Consider the following 24,830-nt stretch of genomic DNA (forward strand, 5'->3'; position numbering starts at 1 on the left):
ATAATAAAAGAAAAATCTTTGCTGAGTTTAGGTTGGTTTGCAAAATTTATTTTTGGACCACTGACAAATTATTACTGAAAACCAAAAGATTAAGTAAGTACACATAGTTCAGAATAATTATTCATTTCTATTAACACAGACAGTTGCAAAGAAAAACATGACTAACTTCAGAGACAGCAGTCCTATGACTATCAGTAGAAACCACCTTGCAGAAGCCAGATTATTCAATGTCATATAAAGACGTACCTTTTTATCATACACATCTTGCCAGTTTACTCCAGCAAAGAAACTATGACGCATGATTTCTTTTGCATCATCTGGGCCTCCACCAAGTCTAGAGAGTGGGGAAAAAAAAAATCATATTAAACAAGCATTACTCTTAAAGGGAGACTAAGTTATTGTAATGGTTGGAAAAGTAATAATTTGGTTTTGACTATGTGGGAACAATTCTCACCCATTTAATATGTAATTCTCACCTGTTTAATATGAATTCAGGTGATCTGGAGAGAAAATGTGATAGTAGAAGCATCCATGCCATGGTCTATTCTATCTGATTAATCCAACTACAGTGTTCACTACTGTCCATGATGAGCTTTTTGAATAATTCATTCATTTTAAAAACATACTTAAGTTTAGTTTTCTTGAAAGACCAACTAACGTTCTGGCACTATTAAAAACCCAGACCAACCCAACAATGCTGACATAAAATTTTGCCAAGGAGGTGCCAGGCACTGAATCAGTAATGACTCACACATCATTTTCATACAGTGTTCACTGCTGTTGCATCTGGGTGCTGTAACAATTAACCAATTACCATAAAATAGTCTCAATCTGAGTCAATTAGTATAAATTAATAAATTGTAGGCCTGCTGAGAAGGTTATTTAAAGGCCATTGTAAATAACCACACTATTCACTGTGGCCCATAGCTTGCCAAAGCGAGACTCTGGCAAATCATCTTAGGAAGTGAATTCCACCTACTTTGTTGAACTTGCCCAAGGTGATCTGAGCTCATGGAAGTGTGGTTACTGCTGCCAGAAGAGGAGGGTCCCACCCCTGCCCATACCTCTCCCCTCTCACTTGTATCTACAGCATCATTCCCACTGATGACTGTGAGCTGAGTCAGCTCACTAACCTGGAAGAAAACTAACCCTGCAATGAGAAAACAAGAAAGAATTGGCTGGTTTTTGTTGCATTAGCAAGTCAAATTTGACTCAACAAGTTCAGTGAGCTCCCTTGAGCTGCTGCTGTTGGTGGAGAAAGAACCACACATCCAGTGAAGGGAACCTCTGCCGCTTTCAACAGCACGTAGACTTTCAGGACTGCTTAGCTCTCATCTCACTTCTTCCTGAGACTGGCCATCCTACCGGTCTAACAGAAAGAAGTTGCAACAGAAGAAAAGCTAATCTTAACTGAACAAGCAGCCCATACATGTTAAATATTGACAAGAAGAGTGACACAAGTAGTTTGTGTTGCATTAAAAGGAACTGCTAAAGATATAAAGACAAATTTTAAAAGCAACCTTTTAAGTAAGAGAAATTCCTCTCTAAAGCATTTATTGCAAGGAGCAGTAATTCCCACAACCAAGAAAAAAAATCCGTATTGGTATTACCCTGCTGCCAAATTACAAAAATATTCTGGACTACTACCTCAGTCTTGCAGTAACTAGGTATAAAGCTATTCTCATTTCCAAGCTGTATTCCTCTTCTATGAGTAGTTTCTCAACTACTCATTGTAAAATTCTCTACGTCTCTGCTAAGCATCCCAGTTAGCCTGTAGTCTCCAGACTTCTCTCAATATCTTCCCATCCAGGTGCTCAGAGAAAAGCTGAGTTGCAGTTAACCTCTGTGCTCCCACCCTATTTAGCATTAGCTAGCACCAGAACTTGAGTATGAATAAGCCTGTAAATTAAGTCTGTAATAAACACTAATGTCTGCAAAGATTAATTAGAAGGAAGCATCTTTTCAATTCTAAAGGTTAATATATTTGATGGGTCAGATTGTTCGGAGGTTAAAACGCATTAGGAGTTGCTACAGGAACAAATTTTTACTTTAGTCTCCAGGTATTTGGTTGGTTGGTCACAGTTTGCTTTTACTGCATACAGTAAATTCAGTTAAACAGGCACTGCTGGGCAGCAGCAGAAAGGCTGACCACTTGTGCTGAACTGGCTGCTGCACTTCACTGCATGCAGGCAAACCCCTCAGAGAGACATGGCAACCAGACCTGCCCTGAGTGCCAGCAAGCAATGCCCACTACTGAAAACTTCTTGAGAACGAACTGAGGATGAAGGAGGACTAGAGAAGAGAGACAGACAGACAAAATGCCTGCAGCCTTAAAACATGCCAAGAGACTCACAGGAACAACAGAGAGACTGGGGAAAAGAGGGGACCTACAGACAAATCCCACTGATTTACAAAGACAGAGATTTGTTTTAGAACCAGAGGGGTCTGCTAGTCCAGTGCAGGAGCCACTGGAAAATGGCTCTCCTAGGCAACAATCCCAGAGGGAAGAGCCCACCACAAAAAGGCAGAGGCAGCAGCTGGGTGATACTTGCTTTCAAACCACTCTATTTAAATTTCACTCAGAAGATGTATTCTTTAACCAGTTTCTAGTTTACGTGGTCTAATATGTGATCTATTTACATGCCCTAATAAAACTTATCTGTGGCTGTCTATACATGTCTTCTGGCATGATCACTTCCAACAAAAAGTGGCGTAGTCCCCATGAGACACTACAGCCAACTCAGGATTAAGTCATACTCTGAAAAACGATTTAGAGCTTTCCCTTTATTCCAGTATACAATCTAAACCTAAAAAGATCCTTCTGTTTTCTGTGAATGATTAAAAAAGTGTTCTCTTCCACATGCACTTTCCCCTTTTACTTGTTAAACTCACTTTGTGTATCGTTGCTGTATTGAAAAAGTGGAAATCTGAGACAGTATGGCTGCATGTGGCCCCTTCCTGTGACTGACAGGTCCTTCGGCCAGGAAGACCAGGCACCACTGGCCTATTTTTACATTACCCAGTATGATGAGAGTATTTATTACGCCTGTATACCCAAGTAATTTCACTTACCGCTTATTTGGATCCTTGATCAGTAGGCCTGATAGTAATGATTTTGCATCTGCAGACAGAGTTCGAGGAAATTTTATGTCCTCCATTAGTATCAGTTCAAATAGTTTCTCATGATCTTGGTTGTAGAACGGTAATCTTCCACACATCATTTCATACATGACAACTCCTAATCCCCACCAGTCCACTGCACGACCATAGTCATTATCTTCCAACACCTAAGACAGAAACCAAAACCAGCTGTAAGACATGCGCTATTTCAGACACAATCATTTCAGCCTATTTGATGCATCTCTGTATGAATGTGTTTCCAAGACTTTATTTTCACAATGTGCCACAAGGGCTCCCAGAACCTGGCTCAATACATGCAACTGCAGTACTGAACCACACACCTGAGCTCACTGAAATTCCAGGCGTAACGGGGACCGTACTGCTAAAAGCAAAATATAAAGTTGAGAATGACCTGCTAAAAATGGTCATGACTGCATTTTCCCCTTTCCTATGTCCTCTACCATCCCATTTATAGTGTGCAGAGTTTTAGGAAGAGACACTTCATCTACGGGCACTACTGCCTCGGTTAGCGTTCTTCTGGGAGAAGTAGTGAAGCATCTCCTTGCTCAGTCACTTCCTCTCTCCTTACCCCACCTGTAAGAATAAGGCCTCAAATTTAGAAACACCTTAATCTTACTAAGGTAAGCTTAGCTTCTTTATGATCTTTGTTTATATTAAAAGTCTTCAGTGCGTTTCTCCTGACAGTTTCATTAGTAATCCAAACAACTGAACTGTGCTAATGCAAAGAAATGAGACAATGTTTATGATACTATGTTTACTATGACACTATGTTTATATGCTATTATATGATCACAGAAATATGGTAATGTTTATATAATTTGTTGACATAATGCCTCCAATGTTGTATGCCTAAGCCCTACTCCACAGCCCTTCTACCAGCAGCCCCAGAGAATTGGAACAAGGAATCTAAGCAGTGTGTCTTGACCTTAATACACCTTCATAGTAAACTACAGAAATGAAGACAACATAACAGCAGCATACACCCATAATGAAACCATAAGCAATAAGGAAACTGAAGGTTACTGAATATATACATATATAATTCCAATTTCTGTGAATTTCTAGAAGATCATACCCTTTCACTCAAAAAAGATAGAACAGTTAGAAGTCAATAAATGGTAACACAGAAGGCACTACAACTTTATGTGCCAGATTGCCAATATTTGCTGCAGAAAGATCTATTGAAGAGGCAAAAACCTTAAAACAAGAAATTAGACTTAAATAATAAACAGAAAGATCAAAGAAATGCAACTAATACAGTTGGACTATATTTATAAAGAATGAAATAACTCTTTATAAAGAATTGTTTCTGTATCATTAAAAGGCAGATTCTGAAAGGCAGCACATATGACTGATTTAAAAAAAAAAAACCAAACAACAAACTAATCCACAGAAAACAAAATACTTTTTACAACACACAGACACATGCAATCACCACCATCAAGAGCTCACCCAGATTCAAACTGTAAATAGACACAGAGGACAGTCATTCAGATATATAGTGGTGAAAATCTGATAATGTGTATTAAAGCCTTCAGGCTTCAATGAATAAGGCAACCTCTAACAGATCAGAAATAACCTTCTTCTGTGAGTACATTATCTTGTGGTTGTCTAAAAAGTGTAAGATGACTTCCAGTAATTTCCTCTGAAGCAAGGGCAGCCACAGCCCTCACCCACCTGGGGACACTAAGCGGCCGTGACCACATCATAGGACACATGCGCTACCCTACCCAGTCCTAACAAGGGGTGTCAAGCTCGTTTATCTGCCTCTCCTTTTTCTCCCACAGTAAATCCAACCCTGCTCTGAAGTATCTGGTACATGCTGCTAGCAGAAACAAAATGCAATCTGATCCAGTATGGCGATTTTGACAATCCCACAGTAATTAATGCATTCATATTCCTGGTTTTCACTGTCCTTAAGGATTAGTAGTGGAAACATGATGAAAAGAAGTGTATTACAAATCCCTCCTGTGTATATAAGATTAAAAAATCATAAATATTAACACATTAACACATACTATTTACAACTGTGCCAAAACACACAGACTCGTTACATCATTGATATTTCCAAATAGAGGGTGAAATTTTGGGAAGTGTAAAATACAACAAATTATCTGAATAAGTACATATGACAAAACTAACTAAAATAACTCCTGCATTTTAAAATTAAATGTTTTATGAGTTTGAGCATATTGCAAGCTATTTGCTGAAAAACTGTACATGAAATGTGACGCTTGTCTTTAAATCACCGTTTCTTCTGCTACAGAGTAAAAGCATTATGTATTTTTCTACTATATCTATTAGCACCGTTACCATTTCTCCTATTTGTACAGTGAGCTACTCTTTTCTTTTGAAGCTAGTAGAATATATAAAATTGCGAGGCAGTGGTAGATTCTTTTTACAAGTAAGTTGAGGTGTGGTTTGCATGTGTGATTTATAAAAGAAGGCAACGGGAAGATAAAACGCATCATTCTCTGAACAAGGCAAATCACATGGCCAGTAGCTAAAGCGAACTGTATCTGGGGCTTTACCTAATTTATGCAGGACTTTACCTAATAATAATAAAAAGTATGAGCAACCTTGTGCTGCATTCCCACAACAGCAACAAAACAGTGGTACAAAGAAAGAGCCAAATGTGATTTTTAACCTCTTTTTACATAAAATCATAAAAAAGCATAAAAGCTGGATTAACTGCCTCCCGAACCCACATATCACCAGCCGGGTTCTCATCCCCAGCTGGCAAAACTGGCAACTCTTTATTTTTGTTTAAATACCTGGTTTACAGCCAGCCAGACAAGCTAGAGCATCAAAAGGGTTTCATTTAGGCAAAAGGAAAACAGCCTGAAAATAGTGTAAATAAAGCAAAATGCATCTCAACTTATTTTAATATAAATGTAATGAAATTGCGCATAATGCATTCACAGTAAATACACACAATTATTTTCTTTAAGTCATTTCTACTCCTCATGGTGTTAAGAAACTCCAGGATTTGTAGACTGTGACAAATCAATGGAAGTGCTGGAGCCCAGCAGCTCCTACGACCAAATCCATACAATTAGGGCAAGCATGAGAACATGTCTATACACACTGCCCCAGCATTACAGAATCCTTTCCAAACAATTCTTGGATTTGAGGGATTTGTTTTTAATTACACTGAACATAGGTCAAGAAGGCTTCAACTCAGTGCTAAAATGAACATGACACACAGCTGCAGGCTTTATACCTATGAATAATTCAATCTGTTGCCTACCATGAGGTGGATACCTGCTTTCAGAAATGCCTCCTTGGGCTGTGATGACTGATACTGCTGTCCCTCCAGTATTCGTGGGGTATCCTTGTATATGTGGGGTACCAGCCTAAGCACCTGGCCAGGCACAGACACAGTGGAAATTCTGATCTCTTGGACTTTGTACACTGCCCTTAAAAGCTGCCTCCATCATCTCCAGCCAGTTCTTGTTCCCCCCATAAGGACCCAAAAAATCTGTCTTTAAGTGAATACACGGTCCTAACAACCCAGTCCCTTCAAGGTCACAGCAGGAAAGGCAGCAGGCCCACCAAAACCATCGTAAAGGACACAAGCTCAACCATTCTGGTATCTGTTGTAAAGTAATACATTAATATTTTCTAGGGGTATCACAGAGACGGATCACATGGAATCCATTAGTTGCTCTTTCTGTAGCTTCACTGAGTACGTACTTCAGTCAGGTGCATTTTCATGAAGTAAAGATGAAGTTACGTGCTTTCTTCCACAAAATTTGTTTAAATAGTCAGATCATTCAGATATATGACTTCCCTTCCTTCATCTGCTTCACACACGTGGGGTGCCAAAATCCCAAGCTACCTCGTCAAGATCTAGGTGAGGTTTTAGGAGATGAGAGCTCCAGCACCATGTGACTTCAGTGCGTGGATAACATTTATACTCGCTCATCCCTCTTTTACACCTCACATCATCACTGTACCCAAGTGACTTCCCAGTGTTGAGTAAAGCAGGAGGTGGGCTGACTGCAGTTCAGTCTGGATGATACCATAGATTATGGGAAATAAAACTCAAAAAATGACCATCATTTTTATTACTTGAGGGAATCTTACTCCATTTGTTTTTAGGGCTCTAGTTCAACAACTGGTTCTTTCAGAGGCAGTGCCAGCCTAATTCACACTCTTGTTTCTGTTCCCTCACCACAACTTCCCTTACCTAGCCAACACTATGCAACACACTACATCAGAGAGTAGGCCAGTACTAAGAAGAAAAGGAAAAAAAAGTTTCACCCTGGGTTATTTTTCACCTGAATCAAGTTTTCTGACCTAAGCCACTCAATTGCCACGCAAACAGTTGCAGTAGCACAAGCGAGAACACCAGGGCAGGCAGCATCGGATGCGGCATTGCTGCAGAAAGAAATGCTTGGCAAACTCTGCCCCAAAGTTACACCACAGAGGTTACACTGGCTCTGCCAGTTATTCCTGCATGCACAAACAGCTGCAACAGCCGTGCTCACTTAATGGGAAGATTAGGGCCTGATTCTCTTCCCAACCCTGTATTTCTCTAAAGCACTCCAGCAGAATAACAGGGTTCCAAAGTGCGCATAAACTCATTGCTGCACTGAAACCACTGCAGTTTTCACAGGCGTTGCTGCTCCTCTAAAACTTACGCCTACACCTGCAGTACGAGGACACAGCCTGGGTTTCTACGGACACTTTTTAAAAAGCTGCAGAGGTGCTACTGAAGTTTGTATTCTTCCAGTCTTATAAATAAATATTATTATAAATATATAAATATGCAAGAGGTTAAGTAACATACACACTTTCTAAGAAGCAAGAAACATTAGCCAGGCATCTGCTGGTACTTTAGGCATACGCAGGTACTTTAGTGCTTTTATGGATGTTTTAGAGGCACTGGACAATATTATAGTTTCAGCTAAGGGAAAGCTATTTATTTACCTTAAAACTTTCATTTGTATTGTGGTCAAAAGGCAACTCAACTCTTTTAAATGTACTGAGATAGCGGGAATAGCCAACTGTAACAAGGGAAAACGAAGTATTCTCTAGTGACTCCACTGCCTCTGCACACTTTGGGGTTTCTGGAGAGTATTATCGGTAATGACCAAGTATACGATGGAATAGGGCTTCATACACAGAGCAAAGACCATCGAGCTCTACATACAAAATAAAAAACTCTGTTCACAGCCTGAACTTTGTGACGATTAAGACAACACAAACACACTACAGGGCTGCTAAGATCGCAGTAATTCAATTGTGTTTGCCCCTCATACATAACAATTCATTTTGCTGACAAGTAACTACAAATCAGAAAAGAAAAATATTCTTGTATTTGCATTTATTGACAAAAAAAGCAATCTTCTAATACTATTCCCCACTGCTGAAATGTTCAGTGTCTTGGACTCGAAAATATTAATAAAAATCATTAGTACCACTGGAAGTTTTCTCTTTCCCAGAAAACAAAATCCATTAAAAAGACTTCCTCCTTTACTTCACCAGTGGTTGTAGATTTTCATCTTTAGGTTTATCAATCAATACATCTCCAGGTCTCCTTTGCTTCAGGTACTTCACTCCTTTACGAGCTTACAGTCCACAGAATTTGGACTATAATTAAATGCCCATTTAATTTTTATGGTGAAAACCAGTGAAAAGATATCTTTTTTATTTCTTTATTTCTTCAGTATCTAGAGCTGAAAGTTTTTTGGGAGGCACAGCTTGAGACACATCTGCAAACCCTTGTTTACAAGGGCTTGGGGCAGAGACTTAGGAAGCAGGCAATTAAATGAATCAGCCAAAGAGAAGTTGATAGAAACACATGCAATGCTTTTATAAGATTTTGTGAAAATAATTTTTTTAGGAGGTTAGTCAGCAGTATAACAGGTGAAGTCTGTGACCATCTTAAGTCAGTCATGTATTTCCCCTTGCCTTCAGTGAGACTAGGATTCTCTGATACTTCACTAATCACAGAATACTGGACAAGGTGTGACTGCTTCGGACACAAATTGAGCTGAATGTAGAAAATCCCTTAATTCTGTTTTTACTGCGTTTTCTTGAAACAAAACATCCCTAATGAACAGCCTCCGGAAGATTTTTGGTTACACAGCAGAAATTCACACAACCAAGAAACATAGTTCCCACAGACCTCTAAATGGTAGTCAGTTACTATAACTTCTGGACTCTGCAAACAGACTCTGCAAAATTTAGCAATAACCTTGAGCATGAAAGGCTTCATACAATTCATTGTCAATCTACTACAAAGGGTTGTCAGCATTGGGTTTTATCTTTAAAAGAACAGTATCAAAATATTGGTTTCGTACTTTGTGCTAGATAACCAAGGCAACTTACTGGAAAAGCAATTACATTTTTGACCTAGTTATGGTTTCTCTTAATACATTAGATATAGACTTTCTGATAGGACATTACAAATAGCTTGTTGCTCAATCAATAATTTTGACAGAACAGATGGGAAAATATTTAAACATCTAAACAAACTGTCTGCACACCTATGTTGTGAAAGAAAACTGAGAACTTGGATACACCAATGTACTGTTAATTTAAGGGGAAAAAACTGTTTTCAATTAACCTTACAGTTCAGGTGGAGTGTATGTTCCTTAAGCATTCCTGGTAACCCTTCACACATTTTTATTGCTACAGTTGTTGGTCTGCTAACAAATATTCACCCAGGTATTATTCAACAAAAGTTAAAAAGTGTATTATTTGCTACAACTTTCTATCAATTGTGGTAACAACTACAACAATGAGAAAGTTTATAATCTGACACTAATGAACAAAGGTAATATGCATTTCCTTACAGAAATAGACTTTTATCCAAATGTATGAAAATCCTTCCTGCAGAAAGGTATGTTTGCCAAATACTATACAAATTTAGTTACTATAACTGTATCTTGGTATGAACAGTGAAAGTATTGCTGCGTCAATAGTAAAAAAACCACTTGAATGAATACTCATTGCTTTTAATATACAGAGCTGAAAAGACAAACATCAAGGTTATAGATACCCTGGGAAATGGATACCTGAGAATTAAGCCAAGGAAAAAAGTTTTCTATTACTGCTCTAATTTTCTACTGCTCTAATTTTTGCAGGTAGTTTTTCTCCATTTTGTATCTGGCTTGCACTGCTGTTTTACTTCTGGTCCTAATGCAGACTATCTTATTAACACATTTTTGTACTAGAGATTTCCCCCATCTTACCTCGCTTTTTGTTACGCAACCTTAAAAAAAAAAAGCAAACTAAAATTTTTTTCACTTGCTGGCACACGTTGCGCTGCATCAGAAATGGTACATTCTGGTATAAATGCGAATTAAGCAAAGCCTCCTAGAGCAAAGAGCATGCAATACTAATTAATGCGTTTAACCTCCTACAAGGGACTCTGACTTCAGTAGAATTTAAAATTAAAAAAAAAAAAAGTTAAGCTATTGCACATGAAAAAAATATATTTTAACAAAGGACTGTAAGAAGTCAATGGCAACCCTGGCAATAAAAAAAAAAACAACAAAAAAAAAACACAAAAAAAAAAACAAAACAAACAAAAAAAAACGAAGAAAACAACCATCTCACAGTAAAAAGACCCCTCAAAAGTAAAACCTACTCAATGGACAAAAAACCCAAACAAACCAGAAAGCTAAAATAACTCTGTTCTAGAATTAACAGACACCTTTCATAGAAGGTGGCAAGTAAAAGCAAAAGATTATTTCAGTCTACAGAAAGATGGCACTTGTCTCTCATAACTCTACCAACTCTACCGTTGGAAGAAAAACTGCAGACCTGTTCATATCTGTATTAATGATCACTGCACTAGCAGTAGTCTCCATAACATACATTGCCATAAGATGCAAGATGTGTAAGAAGTAATAAATAATGATAATACTGTGATATTTCTTTCTGGTTGCTCATTCTTCCTGAAATGATTTTGATTTTTACCGATGCTAAACAGCATTTGTTCAGCTTTTGTTTATGCTTCGTTACTCTCAGAAAAACTAAAGGCTTTTGCTGAGATGGAAAATAATGTTTGCATCGATTAAATGAAAATTAATGGGAAAAAGCTTCAAGCATGTTATTGAGACAGTCTTGTAAGAATTGTCATACTTATTTGTTTTACAAAAAATGTGGGTTTTATTAGAAAATTACTCTGTTTTAAAGTTCGGGTTTGAATACAACAGTTTATTTATGGGCAGTGTGGAGCTAATTTGTTTTCTAGTTCTTTTGTTTGTTTTTTTTTTTTTTGCATATTTGTTACATCTTTCCCCTTGAGAAGTCTGATACTGCATGTGGACAATTAGTTTTTGTGTCTGGTGAGATTAACCAGATTGCATGAAAATTCAAATTCTTGTTAAATCATTGGTTATCTGGCTTCAGGAGAAAGTCTAACTTTTGTGCTAATTTATCTGTTGTTGCAGCAACTCTTCTGTATGTGTAACTGAGCAATGCTTTCATATTCCCATCTAAATGCTCCCCATCTTTTGATCTTGATACTGGTTATTGCCAATAAATTATGTTCTGCTCTGGATACCCTGCCTTGTCCACATTCCATCATGTTCATCTCAGGGCCCCGCTGGCAATGCCAAGCTGACAAAAGTGCCCAAATTCAAATCACTAGCATTTTTGATGACTTAGGAGCATAAGATGACACAATGTGGTACACTAAAATATAGTAAGTGATAACAAAACAGAAAAAAGACCACATTTGAATTTTTATGAGGTGCTAGCATTTCAAGATAGAACAACTTTTTGCATTTCCTTTTCCTTTCAACGTAAAAAAATAATTTGGTGCTTGGAATTCTAGTGTAAAGAGAAAATTCCATATTGTGAATCTCCCATAAATCAGAAGGGAAAATATTTTCAGGCATAGATGCTATTCCTCCTCACACTCCCCACTGGTCCTCACCCAGAAATAAAATGTAGCCAAATATACAATAGACAGCTGTTCAAGAGCACACGCCAACACTAAAACACATTTCCACAGGTAAAATAAATTCTATTGTGCCTCTGCTAAGAATCAGATTATACATGAAGCATCCAGGTAAACAGAGAGTAAATAAACTTGAACTATCCTTTTGAAGCCAAAAGAAACTCAGTTAAGCAAAGCACAACAACATAACTACAGTGTTTGGGTACTGAGCAAACTAACTGTAGTTTCAGGAAAATGAGTACAAATTATCAGAAGTTGGGGCTTTTTGGTTTTAAGCAAAAGCCAACAACCTAAAGCAAAGCATTCTGCCTCACCAGGAAGCAGTAATGTCTCATACTATAGGCTAAGACAAACACCTACTCAAATATAAAAAGAAAAACTAATTATGGCATCAGTATTAGTAGAAGACTTAGTTATTCAATATTCATCAGATTAGATACTTTTTATTTTATGGAATAAAATACATCACATCACTGAAATTTTTAAAAAAGGAATCTTTTTTTGTTTCTATAACTCTCTTAAGAGTTCATTAAACTAATGCAAATGAATAAGCAAATCTTCAATCCTCATAGTAGGATAGGTCCTTGGATGTGGTGGTCCACACAAAAAAGATGGTATTTTTTTGTTGATTATACCTTCTCTACTTACTGAGCTTTACATTTGTCTATATGACAAAGAGGTAATGCTGCCTGTTACAGATTAGCTCTAGTCATACAGGTATCCCCATTACACACATAATTTATTTACCATTGTAATAAGAGGGTTAAAAACTTTCTTGTGACATCAGAAGAAAAATATTACCACAACCTGCAACACTACCAATATGTGACATGAGCCTTTTGACAGCATTCCTTGAGCATGGAACACAATTGATTTGAATGCATCAATTTAAAAGGAAGAAAGAATACAACTACCACCTTTACAAGTCTCTGGCTGATAAAAACTAATGTTCTATCCTTGGACAAAACAACACTATATAACATACTTTCCTAAATATACATTGAACACTTGTAGGTTCCATTTCTTTTTATCAGTAAAGTTGTTTTGGTTTGGTGGTTTTTTTTTGGGGGGGGCACTCTATTTTGTTCATTCTAACTTGGCGATCAAAGAATTTTTATTTTTACACTATTACAGAAGTGCATTTTTCTAGGTTTCCAAAACCACCTTATTCAACCTTCCCCATCTGTCACCATCTGCTTCTTTTTAGCATGTACTTTTTGTGTGATCACATAAGCATGTGAAAAATAACTAACATTCAGATGATTGTCTGCTGGTACATTTGAGGACTGGGCATAATAAAAGTGAACTGCCAAAACGTACTTAACACTTCTAATTTTGTTGGGTCTTGCATGTAAGCTACATTTGATTTTCAAACTGTTTTACAGTTGGAAAGTTGATCAGGTACTCTAACTCAACAGTAAAACTGAGACTACATAATTAGCTCAGCACTAACAAGATTATATTCAAAGAGAGGAACAAAACCCAGAAATACATCCACACGAGTTCACACATCCATCTTGACTGAGTCTGTCTGCACAATGTTGCCTGAGGCACAGGATAAGATGCTACAAGCAGCCTACTTCTGGACAGTCACAGCCTGTGTCTTGTCTCCAAGCTACCACAGGACAAGGAATAAAGGACTCTCATAATTACAAGGGTGCATGAAATCTCATGGAAATGCTGGAGAAGCAAAGACACTAAGCCAAGAGCAGAAATGCATACAAATGCAACGCAATTCCCTTAATGCAGCAGATACCACTTGTAGGTGCAAAGTAACTGGAAATTGCCATCAAGGCACAAAAGCTGAATGGTGGAGGTATCTGTTTCCAGAACTCTATCATGCTTCAGCACAGCATTTCTGCTTGTAAATGCACTTCTTAATACAGTTTTAATATTAAAAGAACAAAACAGGTCTAAAGCTAGAGAAACAAACTTACCCACCCTCCAAAAATACATTGACCTCACTGTAAGAGAATTTCATATACGAAATTCTTTCTGTCTTGTTAGAGCACCACTACAGGCCTCTCAAGTCTTTAGCAAAACCACTATGAACCAGAATACCAATACATTTATATCAACAGACAATTTGGTGGAGTGTCTCATTATCCCTTCTCTAAAAAAAGAATTAACAGAAGTGAAGGAAATAAAAAGAAGCCTAATAACAACAGGAACTGCCCCTTCCCCTAAATAAACCCAAAAAGCCACCGACAATCAATCTTCATTAATGCTCACCAGAGGTAACCAAATGTGAGTGAGAACTTGCTCTCTAGAGCATGACGGAAGACCGAGCCTAACATAAAGTTTCTTTTCCACTGTCTATCTTTACAGTATTGTTCCAACTCTTAGAAGTTCACAGTGGTCTTAAAGCCTTGTGAATGCAGATGCCATGTAGCAACATCTTAACAGCTGCTTTCCCTTAATTTGTGCCATTTTCCACAAATTCCCTTTTCCCCTATTTACCTTTTCTATCCAGTAGTTATAGAGGTGGAAAATAATGGCACATACCTATTATTTATATAAAAGTTGCACAGAATTTCAAGAAGCACATTACTTCAACGTCTCAATTATCTTTAAATTCAAATGAAATTTAAAGGAAAAGGAGATAAAAAGGAAACTGCATAAGCCACGACAAAAATTATTCTGTCCTTCAGTTCCTCTATATTCCTAACCAAACAACTCCCCAGCAAGCTCCTCTTCATTTTAAGCTGCTCATCAATTTCTCCTGCCTTTTGTGTCTCTCTGCAAAACATTCTATTAGTTTCTATTAAAAGAAAATTAACAAAATAACATAATTGTCTTTTGTCCAAACTCTCTCTCCTGCCTACAACCACATTTTTCCCCATAAGAAAAACCTTCTCATCTCCAAGCTGTTTTCTGGCCTATCAATCTACCTGTGAGATCATTAGATTCATTTCATGAATTCCTTTTACCTCCTGTTAACCTCACTTGCTATCCTCCTCCTTATTTTACTGAAATTCTTTTCTCTCCCCCATTTAAAAAAAAAAAAAAAGAGAAGAAAAGAAAAGAAAAAGGCCTTGGCTGTATTACCCGTGCAACTTCATTTTCTCTGTAGTATAACATGCTGGTATTTTTACATCCTCACCTTAGCTAACCTCTCCCAATTGGCCTGCCTCAGTTTATCCATGATGTTGGCTACTTTTCATCAAGTTCTTTGCAAACAAGCACCTTCGTGCTTTTCCTCACACCTGAAGGAGCTCTTCTGTAACATTCACATTGCAACTTCTATCTGCATTAAAATCCCTGTTTAAAACACTGCTTTGCTATGATGCCTGCAAAAACTGAAAACATCAATTTCCATGCTAGCTTCTCTCAGTGCATTTCAGTGGTTCCCTCTCTGCCTATGTATCACTTAGTTTCAACTCATATCAGATGAGCTACATGGCAGATCATCATATTCTCAGTCCAAAAATTTACCAGACTGCCTTTGGCAAATATCCTGGTCCAATACAAGCAAGCGTTAAAAAAACGAAATAGATGTAGAGCTGCACCAGTGACAAAATGCTTTGTCTGCTTCTACCACAACATTTTATAATCTGCATATACCACAACATTCTTAGAAAATTCAACTTCAATTCCCGTAAACATGGGAAGTGTTTTTTCTTGCTATAACCGTGCCAGCAGTACAGGGTACCATGCTTCCCCTTGCTGAAATTCAGCCACTGAACTTTGATGGCCAAGTTCTAGATTTTGGGCCACCCCTACATCAAAGCCATATCCTTCCCAAAAAGAAAAGCCGTAAATAAGAAGTTAAGTGAAAAGTGAGGAAAAACAGCAGTTGCTTCTTGATAAAAGAGTTTTACCTTTCATTTCTCTGAGATAAAACTCAGGGAAGTAACTGATCTCTCACACCATCTCTCACATGATCTCTCTCACCCCCATTTCTAAAAGAAAGATCACCAAAAAAAATACCGGCCAAACAAGCATTGTGTAACTGATCTTAGTATTTCTTTCATCTCCACTGGTCTCATTTTAAAATAAGTTATAAGACATGCAGATCTTCTCATGCCTATGGACAAAGGCTATGACTCTACTCTAGTCTTATTTATCATCACATACCTTTAAGTGATAGTAACTGCATAAACTATATTGAAATGGGTCTTGCTATATTTTTTTTTAAATAAAAGACTACTGTTCTTATAGGAATGCATTCATCCATCTAGTCTGTACTTTCATGCTGATAAAACCTAACGAGGTCCTATCATTTTCCCTGTTATCAGAATACACCTAAATATCATTGATCATCTACATCTGTGAAAAGTCACTTGAATGATCATCCATGAAGTCCCTTACAGACTTGTTCATAGCCAAAACATCTTCTCTCCTGTTATTAAAAAGATTAAAATCTTCAAAATTAATTTCTGGTATTTAAACTTGTATCTCCCGTGACACCAAAACTTAGTACCACAGTGACTGCCCTACTATAACAAAGACTGCGCACTTAGTCCTAAGAACTTGAACTGAAATGCAGAGCACAAGAAACTGCAACCTCATATAAGAAATTACCCCTATAAATTATCAGAGCCGCAAGAACTTTTATTTCTCTGCCCAAGTAGCTTCATTTCCTGAATGTTCTACTAAAGAAAGTCTGTAGAAGTCTGTATCTTTATTAGCAGGTCTTTGATCCTTGACGATCAACTGAAAACTATCAAAATCCAAACTGTTTTTAAATGTCTCACAGGTATATTTACAAGTACAAGTACTTTCTCTATTTTATTCCTTCTTTATTAAGCAAGTGATACTGTCTGGAAAAGACATATGGTCTTGTCCTGCCTTTGCCACTGCAAAACTGCAGAAGAAGCATTTTGTGTTTTTTTTCTGAAAAAAATCAAGAATACATCTGTGTTTCCTAAATGGGATCACAATTCATCTTTTTCTCATTGGATCTATGTTTATTCTCTGACACCACAATGATCTCTAATGTGACAGCTTACTTTGAAGGGTAACAATGGAAACAGACTCCTAAGAAACAGTCTCTTCTTCCTGAAAAACTACTAAGGAATGAGAAATTATAAAATATTTTATACCTTTCAAATGGGGAATACCGCAGATTCTTAGAGCAGAGGAAAATATTAAGTATTACCACTACACCTACCCAAAAAAAAAAAAAAAAGGCTTGCATTAGTTCTACTCCAGATGATAAAGGAATTTCACTATTTAACAGATAACCAAATTATTCTCAAAAGACTATATAATTTCACAAATAAAAAGCTACTTACTCATTCTTCAATAATTGTGACCAAAACGTGTATCTGTACTGTAAACATATATAAGGCCTGCTATTTGACAGTGGCAACTATTTTCTTCCTAGAGGACATATTTATACCCCACCATCTTTTACGCTTGGCACGTAACTATGTGAGACAAGCACAGTCAATGCTATTTTAGTTTTCTTTAAACTGTAGAATACTGGCATTGGATAACTGGACTAGGAGAGGACAACAGGAGGGGAATGTACCTGTTGACCACCTAGCTGGAAGCCCTGCACGCCCCTGTAACAGCACAGTGCTTGGTGAATGTATGCATAAACTTCCAGGTGGGTGCCACGAACGATAAATCAGTGGTGGTCCAGAAAAGTAATTCTAGCTCCAAAGATGAAAATTGATTCCAACCTGGCAATCTCATTACATTTTTTTCCTGTGGCCCACCATCCATTTGATCTTCGCATGGACAGGGGCATTTTTATGGATCTGCCAGATATCAGCAGAGTCAGTCTCAGGTCCTATATGAAAGGTCAGACTGTATCAATGTGAGATGAAAGAGCCTTTTCAACAGAGGGTGGGAAGGACTACTTTGATCTCAGAAACATAAGGTTTGCAGGGAAAATGCAGCAACAAATATGCTTATTTTCTGATTAAGAGTAATTCTGAAATCACCTTGGGAAACAATTCTGTATGGATCCACAAGGACACCTTCACCTGAGAGAATGCCATGCAAGGAGGAAATCCACCTTATTCTAGCTTAGCTACTTCCCTGTTTTCCTGTTGGAAGCAACTGCAATCTAGTTTTTGCAAAAAGATGGAATAGCGAGCAGGAGTCTATGCCTCAAACAATGGTCCAAAAAGTGTTTGGAGAACCAAGCTCAAGTTCTTGTTTGGAACTGAATCCACAACACTGAATTAATACAAAACAAAATATTAAGTCAGTTCTCAGGCTAGGTATAGATTCCTGCCAGTGCAAGGTTCCTGGGTCAACTGCTTCCTGGCGGGTAGACAGCAACCTCAGGCTACCCCTGTGTGTTACACAGAACACTGCCCTAGAGTCCTCTACCACCAGCCAACAAGTACATGGGAAACTGAACCAAAAGGCCTGCAGAAGAGATGCACCATCACAACTGACCTAGATGAAAGAGGAGGATGCAAGGGTATTACTAAAAGGACAGATGCTGAATGGATTTCTCCACATAACTGGAGAATATCTTGCTTCTAAAGAAAGGCTAAAAGGTATCTGCCTTTACATTCACCACGACCAGGCAAAACATAAGTATATGCTGCCATTTGTCCTGGGATAAACAAGCAGGAATTCACCATGGTAACAGGATTAAAGTCCAACTGTATCATTAGGTTATCATGATCTGCAATTTCTCAAAAGGTAGTAAGTCTTTGACATCTGGTAATGATATCTGTGGCTGAACTGCAACGAGAAGTGTTTTTTGCGCATTCATTCTCTGACACATGCACATGAATAGACTGAAGGAGCCAGTCTCTTGACAGTCCCTGTATCAGTCAGCTGTCCCAGGTATAAAAATAGACACAATTGTCTCAGGTGAGCAACTATCCAGCCAATGCACTGGTAAACACTATTGTAGCAACAAAGAGTATGAAGGGAAAGTTCATTTTTTGCAATGGTGTCTATATACGGCTAACTTCACCCTTTTAAATAAGAATGTGTGGATAAAGGTGTTGAGTCTTCTTATGCCGTATCAGTAACCCATCTAGGTTGCTTGCTCTAAACCCTTTATCTCTGGGGCAAAAGGGAATGAGTTCTGTGGTCCCCAGGATTACCGAAGAGTCAATTTTCTTCAAGACAGATTTGTAGAGGGTGGGTCTCCAAAAATACTCATAATGGGAGATGGAGGAAAGGAGTGGGACTGCTAGAGAACAGAAAGGCAAACTCGATCAAGTAACTTGTGGTAAGTGTCTAAAACCCAGAATGATCCCTTGCCAAGTTCAATGGAAGAGAGCTAACATGTTTCCAAAAGTGAGAGACGGAGAAGCAGATGAAAGCAACTGAACGGGATATTTGCACTCTTTGAGAATGTTTTTAAGACTGCTTACAAGAAGACAATGAGGGGGTAAGAGCTGGCAATGACATCTGTAGTCTATGCCAGTGATGACGGTATCATCCCTTGTGTTCTTGTTGCTGGAACAGATTTTGAGTGTGGAACACAAGGAAAGTGGCCACTGTACCAAGCCAAACAGGTGGATCTGCAACTTCTCCTAAGTAGCCATGAAAGATTCAAAGCAGGCTAAGAATAATTCTGGAATCCTTAAATGTAGACAACTGCTGAGTGTCCCTGCACTAAACACAAAGGAGATGTCAGAAATTGCCAAACAGGATAGCAACAACCTGCATCCAAGTCTTCCTTGGAAACTACGGGATGGGATTCTGCAAAGGTATCAGTGAGTTTGTCTTCATAGCTAGAGCAGCTGGTGACTCACCAAACAGCTGAAACGAACACACTTAACCAACCAAAATTATTAGGTACTTCAAACATGAAGTGTGAGAGCATGACTGCTCAGGTTTCTCTTCGCTGCTGAAAGAATCAAGAAAGATGGAACCAGATGGATGAAAAGAAAGTTAGTGGCTCCTAAGAATACCAATGCTTCCTTTATAGTTGGAGAAAGAGAATGTATCAAAAGATCTTGCTATGATCCAAAATGGTTTTATTAACTCTACATACCGTATTAGCTTATAACCAACTATTAGCAGTTTCAATTTCCTCTCTGAGTGTAAATTGGAGGAGACTTTAAATTTGCTTTAAGAGATTTAGAAACTCTCAAACTTGCAAACCTAAAATCTTCATTTCCAGCCAGCGGTATCCAGAAGGTGATGTGTACCAGTTTCCTTGACATCCCTTAATTCTAAGGTTCAGAATAAAAAATGAAAGGCAATCTAAACTTGCTGTTGAAATGGGCTCCAGGCTTGTTGCTGCTACTCAGGATTCAATACTCCCAAAAATAAAAGGGTGAAAAGCGATGCTGAATCAGTGCCTCCTCACCTCCTCCCTTCAAACTAAGGCACATTCTTCTTCAAAGACAATACACAAAAGAGACCTTCTGGTGGTGCTGAGTTGCTGCAAGAGGTGGGGAATCCCTTGAAGAATCCTTCTTAAAAGAAATGGTAGGACTGAAGGGCCTTGTAAAGCCCTTTAAGTTGACTAGAAAGTTGTCTCAGTATCAGGTGTGTACTATGTCAATTAGCAATCTTGAATGTTGACAAGAATGGAAATAAGGGCTAATTCAGCATCCACAGAATCCTTGCCATTAAGTAAAAAAATAATGCTGTCTTTCATGTCAATACTGGAGTAGCGTTTGGCAATGCCAAGGGAGAGGCAGAACGACATTTCCAAGCACCACAATCAGTACTGTTAACTGAAGCCAGACAGGACAAAACCACAATTTTGAGAATGCTTCCCTTGCTTTTTTTTAGTAGGCATCAGTGGCAGAGCTGTCAACACTAATGCTGCAGCAGATCATTTGGGTGACTTGAGCTTTCCACAACAGATTCTCATGTGGCCAAACTAGAGCTGCGAAGGGAACCAAAACAACGTCCTCGTGTCCATCTTTTTATCAATCCTTGAGAAGTGTGATGTTTGGCACTCCAAGTGCTACCTAATGGTAAAGATCCCATACTCTGGGATGCCACTTCTGCTTGCATACTAGGAAATAGCTAAGTTTTGGTGCCCACCTCAACCAGTTCTGAGGTTGACACATTCAACTGTTTTTAGCAGAAATATCTAGAATTTCAACTCCCCCTCCCTGCAACTGGGGAGTTCAGATAAAACCCAGCAAACTCAGTACCTTCCTATTCCCCCTCGCCTCCACTGAGGCTATATAAACGCTAGTTATACAGCTCAGTTAAGCAGGATCATATGTTCCAAGTGAAAGACAGATGGCAGATTATTTTTGAAGAAATCATCGGAAGATAAAAACTTTAACAGAGGAAGGCAAACATGAGAAGGAAAATGCACGTTAGAGGCCTTTTTAAACACTAAGCAGCACAGCATCAATATACATACAATCACCACAAAGAATAGTAGCACATACAATTCTGAATAACAACTGCATAGTATTAATTAGGCACTGTCAGTTCTTTACTACAGTGAACAGTTTTCAGCATACAAACATCACAGTCTAAAATTAATGAAAAAGAAATATTTTATACTGTATTAAAAGAATATATTCTAACTCATACCTCAGGTGCCAGGTATTCTGGAGTACCACAGAATGTCTTCATAGTTGCTGCGTCTGTGATTCCTTCTTTGCAAAGTCCAAAATCTGTAATTTTTATGTGTCCATCTTTATCCAACATGAGATTTTCTAACTGTGTGTTGGGGAAAAAAATGCTCCCTTAGTATTTCTTAACAGGACAAACTGATGCGTTACATTAATTTTGTAAAAAAGATACAGAGTTATTGCTTGCAATAGAATGTGATTTGTTTGTAATTTTAAAAAAAATTACAGCATCTATTATATTACAGCATTTAACAGTGTTTACTGTTATAAAATTATTTAACACTTTAATACAGTTTACAATAAATCCCAGGTCAATCAAAGCGTGACCTTTCATTCTGAAGTTTTACAAGTTTGGTTCCATAGAACACAAGCAAAATAATTTTCTAAATATTCTCAAGATATAATCAAGTAATTCAAGTTTACAATCATGGCTGTCATTTGGTAAGGTTTCTTTTGTTGTAACATGACCTACATTTATCAAGATGCATTTTACTTACTATACTGTCATGAAACAGTTAGTATATATCCGTAAATCCTTAAAATATCTGCATCTTCCACAACCTTTTCAATAACAGACAAAAGTGGGGGTAGAGAGGCTACTGATAAAAACAAAACTCTGAGGTAAATTCCTCCTTGTATACTTGCAAAGGACACTGTTCTTGAATTGTGTTATCTGTACCTCTGCATGCTTTGCTTTGCTTTTTGCATTGCCTTTTAAATACACAATTCTTGCTTCGAAATGTGAAAACAGACTATAGCCTGTTATGAAGTATTTAATGAACAGGAATAAAAACTACTGCAATATTTACTGTGGACTATCTCAAAAGCACGGCTAACACCACTTTCCCAAAAGCGTTTTATTAGCAATACTTTAAATACAGATAGAACTAAAAACAAGCAAAACATACTTCTGAACAACTTTTCTCAACACAAAAAGGGTTTTTTTTCCTAATTATAAGGTGCGTAGTGAAAATACCAACAAAGAACAATCATAGCCCTGTCTTCCTAAGTCTGCATAAAGCCTGAAATACAATTCAAAGGTATGTATCTCCTGTTGAGTCTAACAGTATCATACAAAGAAGATGCAAAGTAGATGACACTAGCAATAGAAGATTAATGACATCAAATTCCTCTTTCCTTATTATTTAGAATTTAAATCAAAAATCATGACCTATCATTCCTTGACCAGACAATTCCATATTTTTCCAAGATGTCACAGCTTTTCACGTTATTACAACAGATTCTGCTACAAACAGGTAACCCAGTATTTTGTTTTCTGTCTGCCTCCCTAAGCAGAACTTGCCTACCATTGCCTCTTTCTCCTCGGTTCCTGTACAAAGGAGTCCATGAATGAACTCCACCAGTGCGCATGTACAATGGAAAAGCACAATTTCCTGTACAAGAAATTAAAGGCTTGTCACAGAAATAAAAGAGTCTTGTCATGGAATTTAGAGGTTCCTCCCACATAAGTTAGAAAACGTTGCTGTTGAAAGCAGAGTTTTTTTCCATAGAACATGGTCATACTGTGTCACAGAGTACTTGGAGCTTCAGGCAACAGAGGATACACAACTGTATAAGCAGACAAATCTAAGACAAACTACATGCCAGTATTACGAATCTTTCCCAAGATACAAAAGACAAAATAATTTTTAAATCAAGGCTGAAATTCTTTTCCTATTGAAGTATTCTGAATTGTTTTAAATGTTTTCAAATCATACAAGAACATAACTCTTTGGCGAGATAAACAGAAGGCAGTCACATTTTCCCAATTCCCCATTTCCCTTCTTTGGGGACATTGAGAATTACATTTGACATTTCTGTTGAAGTCCAAGTTAAGTTATAAGTAATGGGGGGGAAAAAAAAGGATCAGAAGTTTAAATCTCCTTCAAGTGTTATTACTAAGGTATGCAGTTTCTTTTTTTTAATCAAGTTAAATTCAAGTAATGTACCCATCTACAGACTATTGTATCAAACAGCTTCCTTCAGCACACACAGAACTTTAAACTGAACACAGATTTTTTTCCCCATTAACTCTGAATAGTGCAACTTTATAATTACTTTGTGTTTGTCCCAATAGTCTCTGCAAAAACAAAAATTTCATTACTTTTTTTTTTCTCTTTTTTTACCTTGAGATCACGGTACACAATCTTCCCAGAATGCAGATAGTCCAGGGCAGAGACAATTTCTGCACCATAGAAGCGTGTGCGGTCCTCTGAGAACACCCGCTCTCTCGACAAATGGAAAAACAGCTGCAGGGTAAACAGCAGGGACAGGATTGTAATAATTACTGATTTAGTGGGGGAAATTAACACAAACATAAAACACCTCTCATCACCATATTGTGATGATAGATAGTGTACTCTCAGTGGACATTCAGCACTCTTAGACAGCAGCTGGCTTATCTTTTCCAGGTTTCCAAAGGGAGAAAGCGAGCTGTTAAATCAGCGTTTTAATCAATATACCAATCTTGTTTAAGGCATTCTGCTTGCTACTCATTTAACCTTCAGTTACCAGAGGGGAAGGAAAAAAAGTATGCAGCAGCATTATTCTGTACTTCTCCCTCCACCACTTCCTTGGATTTTTATTTTAAGCCACTGAGAAATACCACTAAAATACCCAGATTCTGGTTCCGCCTTAAATTTTTCAGTAATTTAGTAACTTTCCTTTGAACTGAAAAAAGTCTAGTTCTTCAGTAGACTTCGACTGAGCAGGTGAACTGGTATTTTACAAAAACAGCACATTCATACTGCTAGTAATATCACAGTCACTAGAAAAAGCAAGCCAACAACTGCTTAGAGCTTATAGAAACAAATCTATGAATTTAGTGTATTCTTTGCTACAATGTAAACATTTCTTGGATGGTTTTGTCTCTTCTTTAATACTTTATAAGTAAGAGCACTTTGCAGACACTTTTTCAACGGAACTCTTTCAGTGAAAAATATTAGTCATTATGTGTTGCCTGTAACCAGCTGCAATGAAAAACCATAAGGTGAAGTTCTATAAGGCTGTCAGCATCTTATTGGATAAAACATCACCCTCAGAACGTGGAAAAACACCTAAAAAAGCAGAATTTGGCTATTTAATTCAAATGCTCTCTAAAATGGCTAGTTTTATTTAACGTGTTAAGAAAGCTTGGGAAAGCCCTCAAGCAAAGATTAGTGCGTATGTTTCTACACTCTACTTAAGACCTAGCGGGCCGCCTGCCTTACTCCTTCACGTTACGATGTTTCTGGTTTTACCACAAGAGCTAACAATCCACAAAACAGAAATACAGAAAAAGTGATCATTTA

The 24,830-nt window shown here is 37.7% G+C and overlaps 1 protein-coding gene across 1 annotated transcript in view; it reads right to left on the reverse strand.

Moving 5' to 3' along the window:
• Positions 1-24,830, reverse strand: part of AKT3 (AKT serine/threonine kinase 3) — a 155,985-nt gene that overhangs the window by 15,640 nt on the left and 115,515 nt on the right. The window contains exons 9-12 of the mRNA XM_075146562.1: positions 23,667-23,789; positions 21,500-21,628; positions 3,073-3,287; positions 247-334 (exon numbers count right to left, since the gene is read on the reverse strand). Of these exons, the coding sequence (XP_075002663.1) occupies positions 247-334; positions 3,073-3,287; positions 21,500-21,628; positions 23,667-23,789 (555 nt within the window). The remainder of the gene's footprint in view (positions 1-246; positions 335-3,072; positions 3,288-21,499; positions 21,629-23,666; positions 23,790-24,830) is intronic.

Source organism: Calonectris borealis, chromosome 3 (genome assembly GCF_964195595.1).
Source record: "Calonectris borealis chromosome 3, bCalBor7.hap1.2, whole genome shotgun sequence".
Taxonomy (NCBI): Eukaryota; Metazoa; Chordata; class Aves; order Procellariiformes; family Procellariidae; genus Calonectris; species Calonectris borealis.